This window comes from Plasmodium sp. gorilla clade G2 (assembly GCF_900097015.1).
Source record: "Plasmodium sp. gorilla clade G2 genome assembly, chromosome: 2".
Lineage (NCBI taxonomy): Eukaryota > Apicomplexa > Aconoidasida > Haemosporida > Plasmodiidae > Plasmodium > Plasmodium adleri (nom. inval.).
Window position 1 is genome coordinate 431,204 of NC_041694.1, and position 22,353 is coordinate 453,556.

Here is a 22,353-nt window from a genome sequence, read left to right on the forward strand (position 1 = left end):
TTTTTCTTCTTTCTTTTTATTGCATTTTCCTTAATTTTCTTTTTTTTTTTTTTTTTTATGGAGTTATATATATTGTTTAATTCAATAAAAGTGTTTTATATTTATATATGAACACAACTAAAGTTCTATTCTTATGAATAAATAAAAAAAAATAAAAAAAAAAAGAAAAAATAAAAAAGAAACATATTGTAATAATAAAGAATAAGAATTCTTAAAAATATATATATGTTATATATATTATATATATATATATATATATATATATATATTTATTTATTCCATTATAAATATATATATTATATGATTATATATTTATATAATTTTGTTTATATCCCCTTTTTAAAAAGCATATATTTATATATATTACATATATGATTTTTTTTTTTTTTTTTTTTTTTTTTTGGGGGGGTATATAATAATATATAACATAAATAAATAAACACACAATATTTATATTAATATATGCATTTATATGTATATACCTTTTGTATGTATTTTTTTTTTTTTTTATTGTAACTCATTTGTGTAAATAAATATATATAAATAAATAATTATACATATAAATATATTTATTTATTTATATTTATAACAAGTGCAACGTTGTTATAATATGGAATATTCAGAAAGCGAAAAAAGTAGTAGTGATGAAAGAAAAGATGTAAATAATTTAAAAAGTGATAATAATAAGGATAGCAGTCATAGTGATAATCATAGTGATAATCATAGTGATAATCACAGTGACAATCACAGTGACAATCATAGTGATAACCATAGTGATAACCATAGTGACAATCATAGTGATAATGTTTATGGAGAATCCAAAAATGGAAGAAAAAAAATTAAAGGATTCTTCAAATTAAATAAAGGAGATTCAGAAGATGAAAAGAAAGAAAAAGAAACAAAAGATCATGACTTGAAGGACAGAGGAGAAATACCTAAAGAAAATATAAACATTTCAACAGAAAAAAAAAAAAAAAAAAAAAATAGTGATAGTATTAATTATAATAAAAAATATTTTAATAAAAATAAAAAAAATGGGAAAGAATCAAGTGAACATTCTTCTTATTCAGATGAAAATTTTTTTGAAGCAGCAAAAAGAAATAAAATATTAAATGAAGAAATATATACAAATAAAGATAATGAAGATTATATGTGTGATATGTCTATCTTTAATGATGATAATAATGTAGATGATTCTTTATTTGAAAAAAATGATGATAGATCTGATGATCAAGATGAAAAGAGCAAATATAAAAGGAAAGGTAAACGTTATTCTAGTGATAGTTATAGAGATAATAAAGATAAAGATGATAGTAGAGAATATTCATCTGAAAGATATTCATCTGAAAAGTATTCATCTGAAAGGTATTCTTCAAATAATAGAAATCAATCACAAAACTTTTTAAATAATATTAAAAATTTTTGTAATACATATATATTAAATAAAGATAAAGATGCAAGTAGAGATACATATCAAGATGATGAAAGTAGTAGAGAAAGAACTTATGAAGAGAACACTACTGAACATGCAAAGGAGGATACACAAGAATGTCATAAAAATAAAAAAAAAGAAATCCTTATGAATATATTATCTAATGATATAAATATAAATATAAATAAAAATGATGAAAATGATGTTTTTATGGATAGAAATTTAAAAGGGAAAAAAAAAGAAATAGAAATAAAAAAGAATCAGGATGTTATGAAAAATATGTTAAACATAAAAAATAATGCAAATATAAATATATATAATGATAAAGATAATTTTATAAACATAGATGATACATATCAATCAGAATATTTTAAAGATAACAAAAAAAAAATATATGATGATTTAGATAATGAAAAAGAAAATAATGTGAATAAAATGACACATGAAAAGGATATTATTAATAGTAATAAATTTTTATCACAAAATAGTAGTAGTATATATAGTCATGCTGTGCAACAAGATTATTCTGATGGAATAAAAAAATTTAATAAAAATTCTTTCTATAACAATTTAGAAAATAAGAAATTAATAAATATAAATAATATTTATGATAAATATAAAATAATATTATCTGAAATAAAATCAGGTGATCATTTAAATAATGTCGAAAAAAAATTAAATGTTATAGAAAATTCATTATTATGTATCTTCGATTTACAAGATAATGATTATGAACATGATCATCATTTTAATAATATAAAAGGAGGGAAATTAGATATAAAAAAAAGATTTTCTGAATTATTTGATGATGCATTAAATACATTAATTGATAATTATGAAGATGTAAAAAAGAAAGAACAATCTGAAAATGCAAATAAAAAAGGTCAATTAAATTTATCATGTGATTTTAATTTATATTTAAGAATTTGTAAAGTTGTTTTAAATGACGAAAAACATATACGTAGTAGTAATAAAAAAAATATGTTATATTATAATAATATTTATAAAATTAATTATATTAAAAGTAATAATAAAAATAAAGATATTTTATATAATATTCATTGTAGAAATATTTATTTATATTTAATCTTGTCATCACGTGAAGGTATTGAAAAAAAAAATGAACAATGGAAAAAACAAATGAACAAATTAAAAGGAATAAAGAAAAAAAATCAAAATGAAATAGATAATATATTATACAATACAAATAAATTAAATAATTTAAATAAAATTAATAATATAAAAAATATGTATAACATTAATAATGAAGAAAAAAATTTGATCAATCTTAGTGTTTATTATGATGAAATAAATTATATAAAAAAAGGGATTCTAGAAAAAATACATGTATTATGGTTTTATGAAAAAAAAAATGAAATACATTATCTTCATTTATATAATCTTAACAATATTAATAGTAAAATGTTATCGATTATAATTGATGGACATCTTGAATGTATTGATGTTGTTTATTTAAATAATTTTTTTCCTTTAGAGAGTTTTTATAATTGTATTAAAAATTATTATCTTATGGTTATAACAGAGAATTCATTTTATTTTTTTAATATCCATTTATATTTTAATTGTGAAGAAGATTATAATATATCTGAAAATGAAAAGTTGATATATCAAAATATATATCCTTTTTATTTTAATATTTATTTATTCTTATTATTTAAAGTACCTAAAGATTCTAAATTAAAGTTTGAATTTATTCGTTCACATGAAAAAACTGAAAGAATATTTCTAGTTGTTGATGATGGAAATGTTTATGAATTTATATATGAGAAAAAAAATTTATTTGAACCTTTAAATATGTTTAAAAATATTATTGTTAATTCAATATCTTCTTTGATTAATACAGTTAATGAAAAAATATTTAATTCATCAAAAAATAATATTATAGATAATACACTAATAGATGATAATAGTTCTCTTAATTATTATGATAATAGAAAAAGTTCAATGAACTCTTATAATATTTCTAATACATATCCAGAATATATAGATAATAAAACATTTATTGATGAATATAATAAAAATATATATTGTGATGATTTACATGATTATCCTATCAATTTTTATTTAAAAAAAATTATCAGTACTTATTTTATTAAATATTTTGCCTTTTTTAAAAATAAAGTTAAAAAAATAATTATAGATAATGAAAGATCTATTCTGTATGTCTTATATGAAAATAGTGATTTGTATGTAAAACTATTATCAAATAGGGCTGATACTAATAATAATAATAAAAAAAAAAATTATTTATCAGATACTATTATATTTACAAAGGCAGAACTTATAAAAGAGTTGAGCAATATCTATTTTATTGATGATATGAATGTTATATATAATGATTTGTATAATATGAATAATGACATGTTTTTTAATGCTCCAAATATTAATAATATGAATAGTATGATCAATATGAATAATATGAATAGTATGAATAATATGAATAGTATGATCAATATGAATAATATGGTTAATATGAATCATATGAATAATATGACCAATATGAATAATATGAATAATATGACCAATATGAATAATATGAATAATATGAATAATAAATTCGGATTCACTAATAATAATATAGATCCCACAACATTTAATAAATTAAATATTATCGATATACACATTAACCATATACATGAAAGAAATAATATCTTCTTAAAAATGGTTGATAATAATTTTAACATTTATTATTTGTCACTTGTCAAAAATATGGATACAAATAATTATAAACTCATTTTAAAAGATTTTCAGAACTTCCCTCATAAAAAGGGTCTCAAAATTAATGACAAGAAACCTGACGTTATTTTTACACACCATTTAAAGAATTTATTTGTCATATTAAAGAAAAAAAACATAAAAAAAAAAGAAGCTAACAAAAATATTGTGAACAAGGATGATGCACAATCAAAAAATAAACCATTCTTCTTTTTTAATAAGGATAAAATGGATAGCGATAAAACAAAAACAAGAAAAACACACGCACACAAAAAATATTCCACAGTTCATATGAGGGATGCTGGACGAGAAGAGAAAAACACACAGGCAAATGCAAAATATAAAATGACAAGTAAACAGAAAAAAGCAAAAAGAAAAATAAAAAAAGAAAAAGGAGAAGAAGAAGTAGAAGAGGGAAGAAGAAAAAAGAGTTATAGAAGAAAAGAACATTCAAGTGATGAAAATTTGTATGATGAAAATTCGTATGATGAAAATTCCTATGATGAAAAATCTTATGATGAAAATTCTTATGATGAAAAATCTTATGATGAAAAGTCTTATGATGAAAAATCTTATGATGAAAATTCTTATGATGAAAAATCATATGATGAAAATGAAAAAAATACTTACAAAGAAGACAGTTATGATAATACCAGTGATTATAATAATCATTATAATAAGCCCAATGTTGAAGAAGATAACGAAGGAGAAGAAGAAAAGGTGTGCTATAAATTAAAATTATTAACATGTGCAGACGATATTGGAAGCACTAATCATTTTTCAAGCTCAAGTAAAAACAAATTTATTTTCAAGCAAATAAACGAATATTATATCAATGAAGAAATTATTGGTGTTATTTATAAAAAAAAAAATTACTATTTTCATGAATTCTTTGAACAATCTGAAAAAGATAATATTCTCAAAGATTTTTATGTTAATAAAATGAAACAAGATAATTTATCCAATATATTAGCTAGAAATGAAAAAAATCGATTTAACCTGAACAGTCAGGTAAAAAGTGAGCCAAATTTGAGAACAGCATTGGGTAATAATTTGACTAGTCCAAATATGATGCCTAATAATATGTCTACTATGAGTATACCAAATATGAATATGCCTAATATGAATAAGTCCAATATGAATATGCCTAATATGAATATGCCTAATATGAATATGCCCAATATGAATGTGCCTAATATGAATATGCCCCATTTGAATATGCCCAATATGAATATGCCCCATTTGAATGTTCCCAATAGGAACATGCCCAATGTGATAAATGTAGATAATCCAAACAACCTGTACAATTCAGGTTATCCTAATAAACAGTCAGGTAATCTTTATGACGAGCGAACTTTTATGAATATGGGTGAAGTTCGAGATAAGATGGAGAGTATACCTCCATTTTATTTATATGAAAATACAGTGAGTGAATATCAAGAATATTATGATTTGATGATTATAACAAAGAGACATATATATTATATAAGTAAGAATACAAGGACACAGAAAATAGAAAAGATGATAAATAACTATTTGCCCTATAAGATATCTTATGAAAATCGAAATATAGAAAGTATCGTTTTAAATGAAATAAAAATAAAACAGTATGGTAAGAAAAATCAAGAAGATTTTTATAAAAGCATAAAACAGAATATGTTGATGAAAATAAATAATGACAAGAATAATATAATATCAAAACAGATGATTAATTCTGTATCAGGTGGTATACATATAGATATTCCACCTTCTCCTACTAGTTTAATAAAAGAAAAAAATGAGTATGAAGAAATATATGAATATTTTATGAATCAAATAATTGATTTATCTTCAACTGAGGAATTTTTATTTATTATATGGAGCATTTTATTGAATCATGTATATAAATATGAGATCATGTGTTTTAATAATATTCAGAGTGTTAGTCAAAGGGAAATAAAAAATAAGTTGAATGATGATAAGAGTAAACGAAATATAGATACAATTCATAATATGGATAATATGAATTATTATAATAGTTATGGTGGTCCAAGAATGTCTATGAATATTGGAGGATCTAGTGCAGGGCAAGAACAGAAAAAATTATTTTTACACAACGCTAAGAAAAATGACTTGAATGGTATTAATAATATTTCCTTTTCAAGAGATTATAGAGGGAAATCAAATGATGATGGGGTGTTAAATCCAAATGAAGATGAAGAGAATATGTTTGAAAATTCTTATATAAAAAAAGATTGGAATAATTATAATAATGTCGATTATGATGTATTGAATAAGATATATAAAAGAACACCGTTTAAATTTGGATTTGTAGATAAGAGTGCAGATTATATAATAAAACAAGGGAAGCTACAAAAAGCTATGGAATTAGAAATAAAAACCAGAAAGGTTAAAGGAATAAATCATTTATTTAATGATAATATAATTGATGATCTAGAAAATGAATTAACAAAAAATGGAGGGAATAATAAAAATGGAGAATATAAAAATAAAAATGATAATGTGATAGATAATGAAAATATATTATTAAATGATACAGCATATTCAAATTTATATAATGCTTATCAAAAAAATTCCTCAAAACAAAAATTATTAGAAGCAGAGAGAAATAAAAGTGGAACCTTTGCATTTGAGTATTTAACAAATAAAAATTTTGATATTGTATTTTTAAAAAATTTAAAATGTTATAATAATTCATTGCATATGTTATCAAGAGGATTGTTATTATTACTTAGTCGTTTGTTAAAACCTGTTATGTTTATTAATTTATTTTCGTATGAAAAATATAGGGACATAAATGTTTTCAAGTGTTCAAGTAACGTTCCCTATAAGTCTAGAAAATATATGAAGGTATCTGAGGCATCAAGAGGTAAAAATAAAATATATATATATTAATATATATGTGAATATATTTATGTACATGTGCATATGTTTATATGATATTGTTTAGTGCTACACGTGAGGATATAATATATGACCTAACATATATATATATATATATATATATATATATTTTATATATTTTATATATATTTAATTTTTTAGGTGTTGGTGTTTCGATTATTTCTAAAGAGAAAATGGAAGAAGAGGAAGAAGAAAGCTTTTACAATATGAAAGATTTTTGCATTATTCGTATGAGCGATTATATGTATTCAAGAAGGAAGAGGAAAAGAAATATATTAGAAGATGATAGTAACATGTTAATATTAATTGGAAATCTTCCTTTAGATTTTTGTTTAAATTTAGTTGAGAAATTAAAATGTTTAAGTATATGTGTGAGTATTGTTTTACGTAGTTTATTAAAAAAGAAGAATGAATATACAAATAAGATAAAGAATATAAAAGATGTATCAATTATAAATATATATTATGATTATACTTTGATAATGATAAATGAGATAAATGAATTTTATTCGATATTAAATTTTATAAACTTTAGTATTGAATATTTATTAATATATTGTATAATAATATGTGATTATTATAAGAATAAGAGTATAATAAAAAAAAAAAATATAGGAAATAAAAAAAATTTTATATATTTATCTAGTACTTTATTTGATTTATTAATTAAATGTAATTTTATGAGAACATATTTAAGTTCAACATATAGGAATATTTTAAAACAATGTTTATTTAATATTATAAAAGCTGGGAAATATATACCTGTAGATTTTTTTCAAGGATATATAATACATAAGAATGAATTTTTAGCTTTATTCTTAACAAAAAGAATTGAAGAAGAAGTTTTTTTAAAGAAAAAAATGAAAGTGAAAGAGCAGTATGATTATTATTATAATAATAATAATAAAAATAATAAAACTGATAATAATTTATTAACACAACATCATAAATATGGTGATTTTATGGCTTCATCTGAAAAACGTGCAGAACATTTTATAAATGAAAATTTAAAAAATGCAATGATAAGTATAAATATTTATAAATTAATTATTTTATTATATAAAGCTGATTATTATAGATGTGCAAGCACATTGATATGTTTATATATTGATTCTTTTTATAAAACATTAGGAGCAGAGAAACATAAAAGTATGATTCTTAAGAATGAAGTTGTTACAGATATGAAATTAGGTAAACCAAATGTGAACAATTATAATATTAACAAGAAAAATAAAAATCAAGATTTTGATATTACAAATAATAATAATAATAATAATATAAATAGTAACAGTAGTAATAATTTAAATGTTTATAATAATTCTTTTCAGATTCATTCAAAGGATCCAGTGAATGAAAAAAAAAATATTCAAGTACTAGAAAAACATTTGAAAATGTTATGTGAGAATTTTTTTAATTCAGAAGAATTTTATTCTAGTAATATAATAATTAATAATATGGATATTGAATATACATATGATTATTTTATTTTATATGAAAAATGTTTTCTACCTATAGAAAGAATAGTACATGTAAATTATATGAAATATTTATATAAAAATAATGAAAGGAAAAAAAATAAGATTCGTAAATTTGTTATAACATTATTAGAATATTCAAGAGATATAAATTTTCATTTCTTTATATTTAATTTAATATTATATAAATGTAAAAATGAATTTCCATGTTCTATTTTTGAATTACATATTTCTCAATATTTATATTTCTTTGTGAAATTAAATGAACTTAATATTAAAGATGCTTATATATATTATTTTAATAACTTCAAATATCAAGATATGATCATATATTTTTCAAGAAAAGCATTCTATCCATGGCAAACAAATGTAGAACAACAAAAATATCAAACATTATCATATATTTATAATGATAAAATAAAAAAAACAACAACAAAAAAAAATCATACTTATAATGAAAGGAATAATGAGACATATATAGGTGAAGAGGGATATACAGATATTGAAAACGAACGTTTAAATAAACAAAATAAACGATTAAATGTAAGAAGTGCTACTAGTCAATATGATGTTATGATGAGTGATAATGTAAATAGTTATAATAAATATGATACAAGTGTGAATAATAGAAAGGATGCTATGAATGAGATGAAAAGGAAACAGAATAATAAAAAAAAAAATATGTTATATGTAGATGAAACAGATATTGAAGGAATAGGAAGAGAAAATACAAATACAAATAAAAAAAAAAATATAAATACTAATGTAATCTATAATAGTTCATATAGTAATATAAATAATAGCTCTTATAGTAATATAAATAATAATAATAACATATATAATAGTGATGATAATATTATAACATATGAAAATAATACAAATTATTTATCAGGAGTACCCAGTTATACACATATACTTATAAATAAACAATTAAATGAATATTATTATGAAGGCTTACAAAATTATAATAAAATGATGATGATAAAAGGTTCACATATTATTAATGAATTACCAAATAATAATTATATATATGAAAATAATTATATAGGACAGAATTATATGATGATAAATCCATTATATAATAGAGAGACGAAAGATATTTTTTATACAATTTATAAATATTTATTTAAAATTATTTCTTATCCTAGTTTAAAGAAAAGAATGGAATTCATTGATAATTGCATGAAGACCAAAATATTTGTTATTCGAAAATTATGTAATTTTAAAAATAGAACCTTCTCATCTAATAAAAAAAATAATAAAATGAATAGAGATGGTAGTTATATAGATAATATATCATCCTATTATAATGATAATAATAATGATGATGATGATATTTTAAGAAAAAAAAAAAAAAAGGGAAGATCTGATGGAGTAGATGTAATACCTAATAGTAGTGTTGATAATAACAAAATATATAATAATATAGAAGAAAAATATAAAAACAATAGAAATTATTTTCTTCTGAATGGTGTAGATGTTTTAAATAAAAAAGAGAAAAATGGTTATTATAACAATAATAATCTAGATGATGATAATATTTATAATAATATAAGACGTTCACATGTGTCTTCAAGTTCTTATAGAACATCACATAATAATATAAAATATGATATAAAAGAAGGAGGAAGTGATATTATATATAATACAAGTAATATAAAAAAGAATAAAAAGAAAATAAAAAATATTGAAGAAATATTTAATATTAATAGTATGTTAAATAAAGAAGCTTTAAAAAATTATTATACAGTTGATAAAACAATATTATATGATGAATCTTATTGTAACTTATTAAAAGGTATCTTTGAAAAAAATAAATGTTTATTTAAATTAAAAGAAGATTATTGGTCTAAACAGAATTCATATTATTTACATTTAAAAGATATAAAGAAATGTAGGACATGTTTAAATTATCAAAAATTATTATTTCATGAAATAATTAATTTATTTGTTTTTTATGTATATAAATTTTGTAATTGGGATGTTTTAAAAAATTATTTCGATATTTTAATAAATGGTCCTCAAGAAGCAATCATAAAAGTGTTAGAACATTTTAGAAATATAAATAAAGAACAAATAGATGTAATAAAAAAATCTTATAATAATATGTATGAATATTTATCTAAAAATAAATATCAACATATAGATGATATTATAAATGATTATAATAACAAAATAAATAATATAGAACGTAAAATAAATATTAATCGTATTATTGATATTATAGATACATTTAAAGAATATTTATTATTAATACAACAAGAAATACATACAAAAGAAGAATTAAAGAATAATATATTTGTCAAAAGTAAAATATTATTTAAAAACTTCTTACCTTCATTTAATTTATTAAAATTAATAATATTATGTGATAAAAAAAAAGAAAAAATCGAAAATTTAAATACGAATTGTTTCTCAACAGTAAATAATATGTTAAGAAATGATATGATTAAAGGAAGTACTTTTTATTTTTCTAAATATTCATATTGTTTTGAAAGATTATTAGATTATGCTTTCTCTTTAACTATCACATTTGAAAATATTAATTTTATTATTAATTATATAGGAGATGTTTTAAAATTATATCATGTAGATTTTAAAAATTCTTTATATCTATTAGTTATAATTAAATTACATAAATTTATAAATAACTTATTTGAAATAACAAAGGTAAGAGAAATACTTAAAACCAAAGTCAGTATATTAAAAAGTAATAAATATTATGAACGTATGAAATTATTATATCTTTTAAATTGTATCCCTCTTATATATCTAGACCCACATATGAATGTTATATTAATAAATGAATCATATGAATATAAAATGAATGATGATGATAAAATCATTTTTTCAAAATTATCTCCATTCTCTTTAGTAAGTAAAGTAGTCAACCATAAATTAAGAAGTGTATATACATATCACGACTACACAGATAATCTAGAAAATGAAGAGGACGCAGAAAAAAACAAAACATCTAAAACTATCAATGAAGAAACAAAAAGTGCTAGTATATATGAAGAGTCAAAAAATATAAATGATGATCATATGTCATATGATTCTTCATCTGATTTGCAAAATCATATATCATATGACACATCTGATCACTCATATGATGACAATAATAATAATAATAATAATAATAATAGTAATAGTGGTAGTAGTCGTCCTAGCCATGTGAAACGCATGTCAAAGGTATCATCTAAACAAAATAATAATAAAAGAAAGAATGAAAATATAAATGCATCTAAAAATAAAAAGAATTATAATAATGAGGAGAATGATGAACCATATAATATTCATAATAAAATTAAAAAGGATAATATTGCTATTGATAAAGATGATAGAAAAACATTATATTATTTATATAATGTAAATTATTGTTTTAATGATAAAAATAATAATGTGAACAATTCAACTTTATTTGGTAATGCTCACAATCCAGAATTAGTTGTATTAAGTTATAAAAATTATTGTTTTTATGTTGTATGGATTTCTAATTTATTATTAAATCATAAAATAGAATATCAATCTTTAATATATGTATATCTAAAAATATATAATAATGCAAAACATCAAAAAGCATCATTATTAGAAGAACATGAAATTACAATTATTTTATATTATTTATTTACTATGTGGATTAATGGAGATAAAAATAATTCTTCTTTTTTCTTTTATAATGAAGAAAAAAGTTATAATGAAAAAAATAATCTTGGATACTTTTTAAAAGATACATATGGAAATTTACAATATATCAATAATTATTCTTTAATTACATTATTAAAAGAATTGTTATCAAGAGCAGAATTCTATTTTGAATATACATCTGATGCAGCTTCAAGAAATTATGATATTAGTTGTATTATTCTTGATTCTTCTATATATGATAATGAAAAAGTAAAAAAATCATCAGTAGATATTTTAAAAAAATTCTTTGATAATATATACATCACATTTAATGATGTTCTTATTAAAATACCATTCTTAAATCAAATTCTCGAATTCCAAAAAATACACGAATTTTTAAAGAGGTTTAAAATATATCTAGATGAAATCATTTGTCGCATCACATTGAGCGAGGGAAACTATATTTAAAGTTGAAAAAAAAAATTAATGCAAACACGTACTTACATATATATTCAATATTTTCCTTTTTTTTTAAAATATATAACCATTTTGAATAAAATAAAATAAAATAAAATATTGGCATTAAAAAATATTCGCAAAAAAAAAAAAAAAAAAAAAAAAAAAAAAGATCTACATATATATATATATATTTATTTATTTATTTACACACGAACATATAACCATTTCATTTACACATTTTGTATTTTTTTTTTTTTTTCCTTTTTTTGTAACATTGGAAAATATATAATCTATTATTATATATTTTGTTTTATTTATATTTATTTTTTAAAACTTATAAACCTTGAAAATAAAAAAAAAAATATATATTAATATATATTATATATATATATATTATGGTGTAAGAAAAAAAAAAAAAAAAAAAAAAAATTTATTTGCATGAAAAAAAAAAAAAAAAAAAAAAAAAAAGCTCTAAAATATATTTAATTAGAAAAACAAGGTCATAAAAAAATGGAAAAAAGAAAAACAGGAGAATATAAATAATATATAAATAAATAAATATAAATATATATATATATTCATTTATATATATTTTTATTTTTATAATTTTCCCATTTTTGTAATATTTAAAAAACATTATAAAGGTGTGTACTGTTCAGTACCAAAAAAAAAAAAAAAAAAAAAAAAAAAAAGAGAAGGTACAACCACAATAAGAACAACTAAGATGTAATAAATAAAATAATGTTTTCTCTCATAATGAGCACCATTTTTTCTCCACTTTTTTGAAAAAAAAAAAAAAAAAAAAATTATAAAATATAAAATATAAAATATATTATAAAAAATTATATTATATATATATATATTATAAAAAATATTTATATGTTTTCCGTAGATGTGGTTGTTTTCTTTAAAAATAATAAATATATAATATATACATATATTTATTTTTTTTTTTAATTATTTTATTTTATAAAGGGAACCATGAAAATTGATTTTTTTTTTTTTTTTGTTGACTTTTAATTTTTTAATGTGATGAAAAAAAGTCGTTTTTTGCTCCTTTCCATTTTCTTTTGTTTTGTAACAAATATAAGCTTGGAGTTCAAAAGAAAACAAAAAGTAGAAATTAATTCCTTACAAAAAAATAAAAATGATGATAATATAAGAGAAGAAAAAATTAAACAAGGTGATGTGGAATCACAACCTGAGGTTGATGGGGATACCTGTGTAATTTTTTCTTCTTCAGAAGGAAATGCCAGAAAGTAAAAATTAAAAAAAAAAAAAAAAAAAAAAAAAAAAAAAAAAAAGAATATACATATATTTATGTTGCTATTGATTTATTCCTTTATATTAATTTATTTTATTTTTTTTTAATGAAATGTTTTGCAAAAGTTTCAAGTCCAAAGAAATAAATATAAACATGTATATATATATATATATATATATATATATTTATTTATTTATTGTGCATGTTATGTTCATTTTCCTTAAATTTTTTTTTGCCGTGCAGCTGTTGGTGTCCTAGAGGATACATTTTGTGTAACGAAGAAGATGTTCTAGATGTACAAGAAAAACTGAATGAAATTAAAAATAAGTATGAAAGAAGTCTAGTTACCCCATTATGGATGAAGAGACTGTGTGACAATTCAAAAGATGTAGGTTTTAAAAGTATGTCTGTTGTTATAGATTACGAATTAGCAGTATTATGTAAAGACGGAAGTAATAAAGATAATGCTGATTTTGAAATTATTGGAGCGTCTGGATATATTACAGGAGAAGAAATGATTGAGCAACAAAAAAGAAACCCTTGGTATGTTCCACGTAAATGTACTGTCAATAATTTTTATTTATGTAGAAAAGTAGAAAATGATAATGTCAATTGTTCATATACTCCTTGGTCAGATTGGAGTGAATGTAAAAATAATAAACAAAAAAGATATAGAAAAGTACGCCGCTCGAATCAAAATAATGAAAATTTTTGTTTGTGGAATGACAAAATTGTTCCCAGAAATATAATGGAACAAACGCGTTCATGTTAAAAAAATAAAATTAAGAAATATATTATAAGAAATAATAAACGTAAACACAATAAAAACAAAATTAATCATATATAAAATGGATATTATATTATATTATATGTTTTATTATTTATTATATATATATATATATATATATATATTTTTTTTTTTTGATGAAGTCTTAATAGGACTCCATATGTGTGCCATATATATTAATATATAATGGTACATTATGAGAATATGTATACATATATTCTCCTTATTTTTTTATTAACATTAACTATTTAGACTATTATATAGCATTTTGTAATGATTTGAATAAATAAATAAATAAATATATACACATATATATATATATATATATGTATATATAAAGGACCCTTTAATTTTAAAATAATAATACCTTATTTTATAATTATTACAGTGAGCTATATTTTATATTGTATGTAAATTTTTTTTTTTTTTTTTTTCCCCGCTTTTTGGCTGTTTTTTATGAACCGTGCAGGTAATTTTAATAATGGTCATAATTATTATTTTATTAAAAAGTAAGTATAAAGTTTGAAAAATACAAAAAAAAATAAAATAAAACAAAATAATAACACAAATAAATTTATATAATAAATAAGCAAACATATATACATATATATGGATATACATATATATATATATATATATTTTTTATCACATGTTGTTCAAGGATTCATAAATGTGCGACCAGAATTTTAACTTATCTTCTATCTTATGAAAGATAGTAATTGACAAATCGTTGAAAGATCCAACATGATCAGAAAAGATAGGAAATTTTGTTTCATGTACGAAATTTAGGATATAAAAAATAAAATGGTATGTTTTAAAATGTGTCAACAATTTGTTCATATGGTTTTCTTGTATTGAAATATTTAATTTTTGACAATTTCCATTTAACATTTTAATAACATAAGAGGGTAAACCAAAAGGTTTATATAAATAAGAATGGTCTTTATAATAGTCAAAAGAGTTTCCAAGAAATATGGTATTTTCTAAATTAAAATAAAATTGTACATTCTTATAAAACAATTTTTCATTAACAAAAATAGAATATAAAATATCTCCATATAAATGAATATCACAATGTGGCATAAATAATATGACTTTTTCTATATTGCTTGAAAATTTAATTATATTCATTTTTTCTGTACAAGGTAAGGAGACATCATTGGCAATATGTGTGTCCTTACTATTTTGTTTATGTTTTAATGTATGTATATAATTATGATCACTATAATTATCTATATTATTATTATTATTATTATTATCATCTATATTATTATTATTTTCTTTATTATCACCACTCTTATTATCTTCCTCATCATTTTTGTGTTCCTCTTCATTAGAGCATATTAAAATTTTTATGTTAAAGTACTCACACACATACCGATCAACCTCTGAAATTTTCGGATCGTATATATATACTTGTTTTATATCATATACTTTTTTTAATAATACTAAAAACGCAAATTGATATATACAAGCCTTTTTATTATTTAAATTAATATCTATTAATGAACCGAGACCTAAAGAAATGATCGCTTTATTAACATTTTCTTTATTTATTGTATTAAACTTGTTTTTAAAATTTTTAAAAAATTCATTTTTTTCCAAATCACAAGTAACATTTTCTATATTTTTACAAATATTTTTTACATTCACTTTTTTTTTAATATTATATATAGTTTGTATTTTTATGTTTTCTTTTTCTTCATATATATTATTTTCCGCATTGTCGTTTTTTTTCTCTTTTTGTTTTTTTTCATTTTTAAGTGTTAATTTATCAATGACTTGGTTTTTATGACGATCGGATTTTTTTTTTTGTACCACAATCCACTCATCCATTTAACAAAAAAAAAAAAAAAAATAAAATAAAATAAAATAAAATAAAAACTAAAAAAATAAAAAATAAAATAAAAACTAAAAAAATAAATAATAAAAAATTAAAAAATAAAAAAATAAAAAAATAAAAATATAAACAATGTTAAAACGGAAAAAACAACATTAAAAAAAAAAGAAAAAATAAATATGGCTTTTAAAATATATTCATATTGCTTATATGTTCGTTTATTTATTATTTGACATAAAAAATAATATACATATATATATTATATTTACATATAGGTATATTTTTATTTTATTTTTAGCATAAGAATTTTTCATTCTAATAAAATATTTTTGTATGATTAACATACATTTTACTGATTTACAATAATTTTATAAACATAAATAATATTAAATATTAAATGTTATACTTTTATATGTGTATAATATTTAAAACAAATTATATTTTTTTAAAATGAGCATACATATTATAATTATATAAATAATTATAATTTTATATATTTTGTTATCGGCATCTTTATATTTCAAAATGATAAAATTATGAGAACGTTATTTTATATATTAAAAATGAAAAGGAGGAACGATTGAATAATAGTTTGATCGTATGAAATAATTTATTCCCTTCAACATAGATTATAGTAAATATTTATAAAATAAAACAAAATATATGATTATTTATTTATTTATTTATTTATTATATATTATTTATTTTGTGTGAAGCATTCTCATATTTATAATTATCATAATCTATATATATATAACTTTATCATATACTTTAAAAAATATAAATATTATATAAATATATATATATATATATATATATATATATATATAATATGTATGTATGATGAACTATAAAGAAAAAAAAAAAAAAAAAAAAAGCTCAACTTATATGCGAACACATGTATGTGTACAATTTTATTCTTAAAAAATAAAAAAAATTAGACTTACATATATATAATATATATATATATATATAAATAATAATAATAAATTAATAAAACAAATTTCCGTTTTTAAAATGAAAAAATTTCTATAAAATTTATCAAAATAGTTATTTAATAAAAGATGTTATATTTTTTTATACACACTGGCATATATATATATATATAAATAAGTATGACCATAAAATAAATAAACAAATAAAAAAAAAAAAAAAAAATATACCTATTCAAAAATATATAAATTAAAAATAATTATATATATATATATAAATTATATATTTACAATTTTGCAAAAAATATATTTTTTCCATACCGTCAATTTTTTTTTCTTCTTTTCATAATATAAAATATATATATATATATATATATAAAATAAATGTAGCATATAATCAATTTTTTTCATATATATATATATATATGTATATATATATTTCTCGTAATGTATTATGAATAAGCATATTATATATATATATATATATATATATTATATGAGAACGATATTATTTCTTTTTAAATTTATCACCATATTGTAGTGATTTGATAAATTTTTTTCTTTCTTTCATTTTTATTTATTTATTTATATTTAATATTTCTTGTATAATTAAAATTTTTACTTGTTATGAAAGTATATATAATAAGTATTTAAAATCTTATAGTGGATTTGCTTATTATATATACAGGTATGCCTTTAATCAATATTATAAAAAAAAAAAAAAAAAAAAATCACATACATATATATATACATATATTTTTAATTTTTAATTTATCATTTTATAAATATAGTAATATATATATATATAATATATATATGTTTTTATAAACGTATTTTTTTTTTACACATTTAAATATATACATATATTTGTACTTATTTATATGAACGCATATTTGTTAATTAGATATTCATAAACTATGTTTCTCTACAAAAAAAAAAAATATATATATATCACATATATATATTAATAGTTATATGTATATATGGGCAGATTTTTTTATTCTTTAATTGAAGAACCAAAACGTTAAAATTCATTTTCATTTCATCATTTATATTTCATTTTTTTCTTTTTTATATTTTCATCACAAAGATGAAACCTGTACACTTCAACAATTTGACATTAAATGAAAAGAATTTTAATTCACTCCGATGTGACGATAAAACAAAAGAAGGAGGTTATAATATATTTAATAATAATAAAAAAATGAATAATGTGACAAATAATAATAATGATAAAGATATATTTACTAAAAATTATGTACAGAATAAGAGTCATATTAATTATGACTCCTTAAATGATATAGATTATTTATCATTACATACAGGAATAGAAAAATATAAATACAAAAAAAATATTAGTAATGCCAAAAATGTCAAATTAATAGATGAACATATGTTATATAATAATAATAATGATAATATTCATCTATCAGATAATTTTATGAATAATGATATCAATTTTAGACATCCATCAAATAATTTATTTAACCTATGTAATAATAAAAATGAAAAAAAATTTTCTAATTCAAAAAATTCTGAGGAAATTAATAAGGATGATAATAAAAAAGTGAATGTATATACAAATAATATATATAATGAAACAGATGAAAATAAAAAATTTTATTCTAATCCAGTAGAAATAAATTATAATCCATATATATCAAATAATTTAAAACATAATTCTTTATATTATTCTTTAAAAAAAAATCATAAAAATAATAATTCTTTTACTACACCAAATTGTATACAAGATTCTACTTTTATTTCTAATTCGATATGCTGTCGAAATTTTAATACTATTCCTATTTCACTTAATCTTTTAAATAATGTAAATGATGAAAGTTCATCAATTCCTCCCCTTGCACCATCTGAATCGTCGTCTGCATCTGCATCTGCATCTGCATCTGCATCTGCATCTGCTTCTGTATCTGCTTCTGTATCTGCTTCTACATCTGCATCTACTTCTGCATCTACCTCCGTTTCTACTTCTGTGTCTACCTCCGTTTCTACATCTGCTTCTACCACGATGAACTCTCCTCGTCGTAACGATAATCAAATATGTAACTCATTCCCCTTATCGCGTGAATACAGACCTATAGAACAAATGAATAGATTTTCTCTTGCTGTGAATAATGTTAGATCTACATCTGAGAGTGCTGCAAATAACGGACTCACATCTAATATAAATTCCAAATATGATGAACCCATTTGTGAAGAAGACCCAAATTATAAGAGTACGGCCTGGAATAATTCTATATACCCCCATAATAATAAATGTAGTTATAATATGAGTATAGAGGGAGATACAAATCTGATAGAGGATAAAAAAATGTTTAGAGATGATAATAAGATGTTTGATAATATGTCATGTGAATGTCAAAGTGAAGAAGAAAAAATGAATTGTATAAATGAATATGATGAATATTTTCAAAAGAAGAGAAAATATAATTATTTAATAGGAAAAAAAAAAAATAAAAAAGAGAAAAGTATAAAAGAAAAAATAAGAGAATTATTATATTATAATATTAAGAATACAATAAATAAATTATGTCATGAAATATTTTTAAATTCATTTCAGACAATGTTTTCATATTTTATTACTACATCATTTTTTATAATAATAAATTTATATGTTAGCAATGTATGTAGTTATCAAGAAATAGCTGGATTTGGTGTTTCAATAAGTATTATTACTATATTGAATAGTATAATAGATGGTGTATTAAATAGTTTAGATTGTTTTTGTAGTCATTCTATAGGTATAGGTAATATGGATAAAGCATGGTTATATTTGAATTGTGGATATTATTTATTTTATAAATTATATTTTGTTCTATTTCTTTTTTTTTTTTTCTTTAAATGGTTGACATTTAAAATTATTAGAAATATATTTGTAGCTCATATAATGAATGAATATCTTATGATGATAAAAGTATTTTTTTCAACACTACAAATATTATTAATATGTTATTTTCCATATTTTATATATGAAACTATGAGAAGATTTCTCATATTATATAATAATATATATCCAAGTATATATACATCTATCATATCAGTAATATGTTTAAATATTTTTTGTTATATATTTGTAATAAAGATGTCTATGCTTTACACTGGAGCAGCCATAGCTCTATTATTTACAAATATAATAAACATGTGTATGATTATGTATTTCTTAAAAATATTTATATCTCAGTGTGTTATTCGTTCTACAAATATAATTTCTTCAATTAGAGATGGAGAGTCTTTCATGTCCTTTGAGTTGAAAAATATGGAGAGGCATCATGTGAGTGGTAATAATATTTATAATAAAAAATATAAAAATGTAAATAAGTATAATACAGATATGAATGGATCATATAAATATATAGATAAAGAGGAAAATTGTGTATATGGCGATATGTCTGGTCTTAAGGAGAACAATTTGACAATTCAAAAACAAAACATAAAAAATAATCATAATAATAATAATAATGATAAAAATAATCAAAAAAATAATCAAAAAAATAATCATAATAATAATAACAATAATGATAATAATTGGGATAGTATCAAACGTATGTGTGAGAAAACACTTGAACATAAAGATTACTCAAAAGATAACATTTTTATTCCTCATGGTTATAATAGTATAGATAGTGTTCTTGATTTTTATGATGACTATGATTATTATTATAACATGGATATATATGATTCCTTTAATAATAAAAGTAAAAGTAAATGTAAAAAATATTTCAAGAAATTTAAACTAAGGAAATTACAACTAGAAAATAAAAAGAACAACACATATTATAGTAACATGAATAATTATAATAACAAGAGTAATTATTTTAATATGAATCATTATAATTACAACAATTCTCATGTATTCATAAAAAATAAACAGATGTATAACTTTTTATTTTTATTTTTTAATATTCCATTGTATGAGACAAGAAATAAATTCTTTTGTATTACAAAGACTAATATAAAAAATATATTTTTTGAGATATTATCATTCGAATTACAGTTATTTGAATCTACATATTTATGTCTAACATCTGTAGCTGCTTATGTTCAGATTAATAATTTTTTAAACTTAGTATATTACCTATCGAATTCTTATGGTATTATATTATGCAAACTTATTGGTGTGTATATGAGTTCACAAAGAAAAAAAAATAAAAATAATGAAAATAAAAATAATGAAAATAAAGATAATGAAAATAAAGATAATGAAAATAAAAATAATGAAAATAAAAATAATGATGTGAATAAAAATAATGTGAATAAAAATAATGATGTGAATAATTTGAATAATTTGAATAATTTGAATAATTTTTTTAATTTGAATAAAAAAAATAAGGTATTTTCTCAACAATCTGTTGAGAAAGAGGAGAATGATATTAAAAATAAAAAGAGCTTCAATTTGAAGGAAATTTGTTTAGCCTTCTTTTTATTATTATCGTTTTTATATTTTTGTTTAACTATATTATATATATATCATAAAAATATTATCATTTTTTTTTATTCAGATATAAAATTACAAAATGAACTAATAAATATTTTCTACATTTTAAATATAGAATTATATTTTGAAGCTTTAGCATCCTTATTGAATAGTGTAATTAAAGGATTAAGTTTACAGAATGAAATAACATCTTTTACTTTTTTCAATTTTATGTTTTTGATGAACATACTTGGATTATATTTATCTTTCTGTTTAAAATGGGAGTTATATGGATTTATTTATTCAAACTTAATATGTATGATTCTACAAGTATTATATTTATTAATATTCCTTACAAACAAATTTTATACAAAATATATGAACAAGCAACAAATGGATAATTGTTAGAGCGTTCAAAAAAAAAAAAAAAATATATATATAGATATGTATATATGTATATATATA

The 22,353-nt window shown here is 19.4% G+C and overlaps 4 protein-coding genes across 4 annotated transcripts; 3 read left to right on the plus strand and 1 right to left on the minus strand.

The window, feature by feature from the left end:
- Positions 1 to 610: 610 nt before the first annotated feature.
- PADL01_0211300 (conserved Plasmodium protein, unknown function) lies at positions 611 to 12,642 on the plus strand (the record flags this gene model as incomplete). Its single annotated transcript, XM_028682103.1, has 2 exons — positions 611 to 7,037; positions 7,214 to 12,642. The coding sequence occupies 2 exons, from the start codon at positions 611 to 613 to the stop codon at positions 12,640 to 12,642; spliced, it is 11,856 nt and encodes a 3,951-aa protein (XP_028536354.1).
- A 1,023-nt stretch (positions 12,643 to 13,665) lies between these two features.
- On the plus strand, positions 13,666 to 14,669 carry PADL01_0211400 (secreted protein with altered thrombospondin repeat domain; the record flags this gene model as incomplete). Its single annotated transcript, XM_028682115.1, has 2 exons — positions 13,666 to 13,892; positions 14,141 to 14,669. The coding sequence occupies 2 exons, from the start codon at positions 13,666 to 13,668 to the stop codon at positions 14,667 to 14,669; spliced, it is 756 nt and encodes a 251-aa protein (XP_028536355.1).
- Positions 14,670 to 15,329: 660 nt separating this feature from the next.
- On the minus strand, positions 15,330 to 16,520 carry PADL01_0211500 (SRR1-like protein; the record flags this gene model as incomplete). The annotated part of the gene is made up of 1 exon (XM_028682126.1): positions 15,330 to 16,520. One exon carries the CDS (start codon positions 16,518 to 16,520, stop codon positions 15,330 to 15,332), a length of 1,191 nt encoding a protein of 396 aa, XP_028536356.1.
- A 2,026-nt stretch (positions 16,521 to 18,546) lies between these two features.
- On the plus strand, positions 18,547 to 22,296 carry PADL01_0211600 (multidrug efflux pump, putative; the record flags this gene model as incomplete). The annotated part of the gene is made up of 1 exon (XM_028682137.1): positions 18,547 to 22,296. The coding sequence occupies one exon, from the start codon at positions 18,547 to 18,549 to the stop codon at positions 22,294 to 22,296; it is 3,750 nt and encodes a 1,249-aa protein (XP_028536357.1).
- Positions 22,297 to 22,353: the final 57 nt, after the last annotated feature.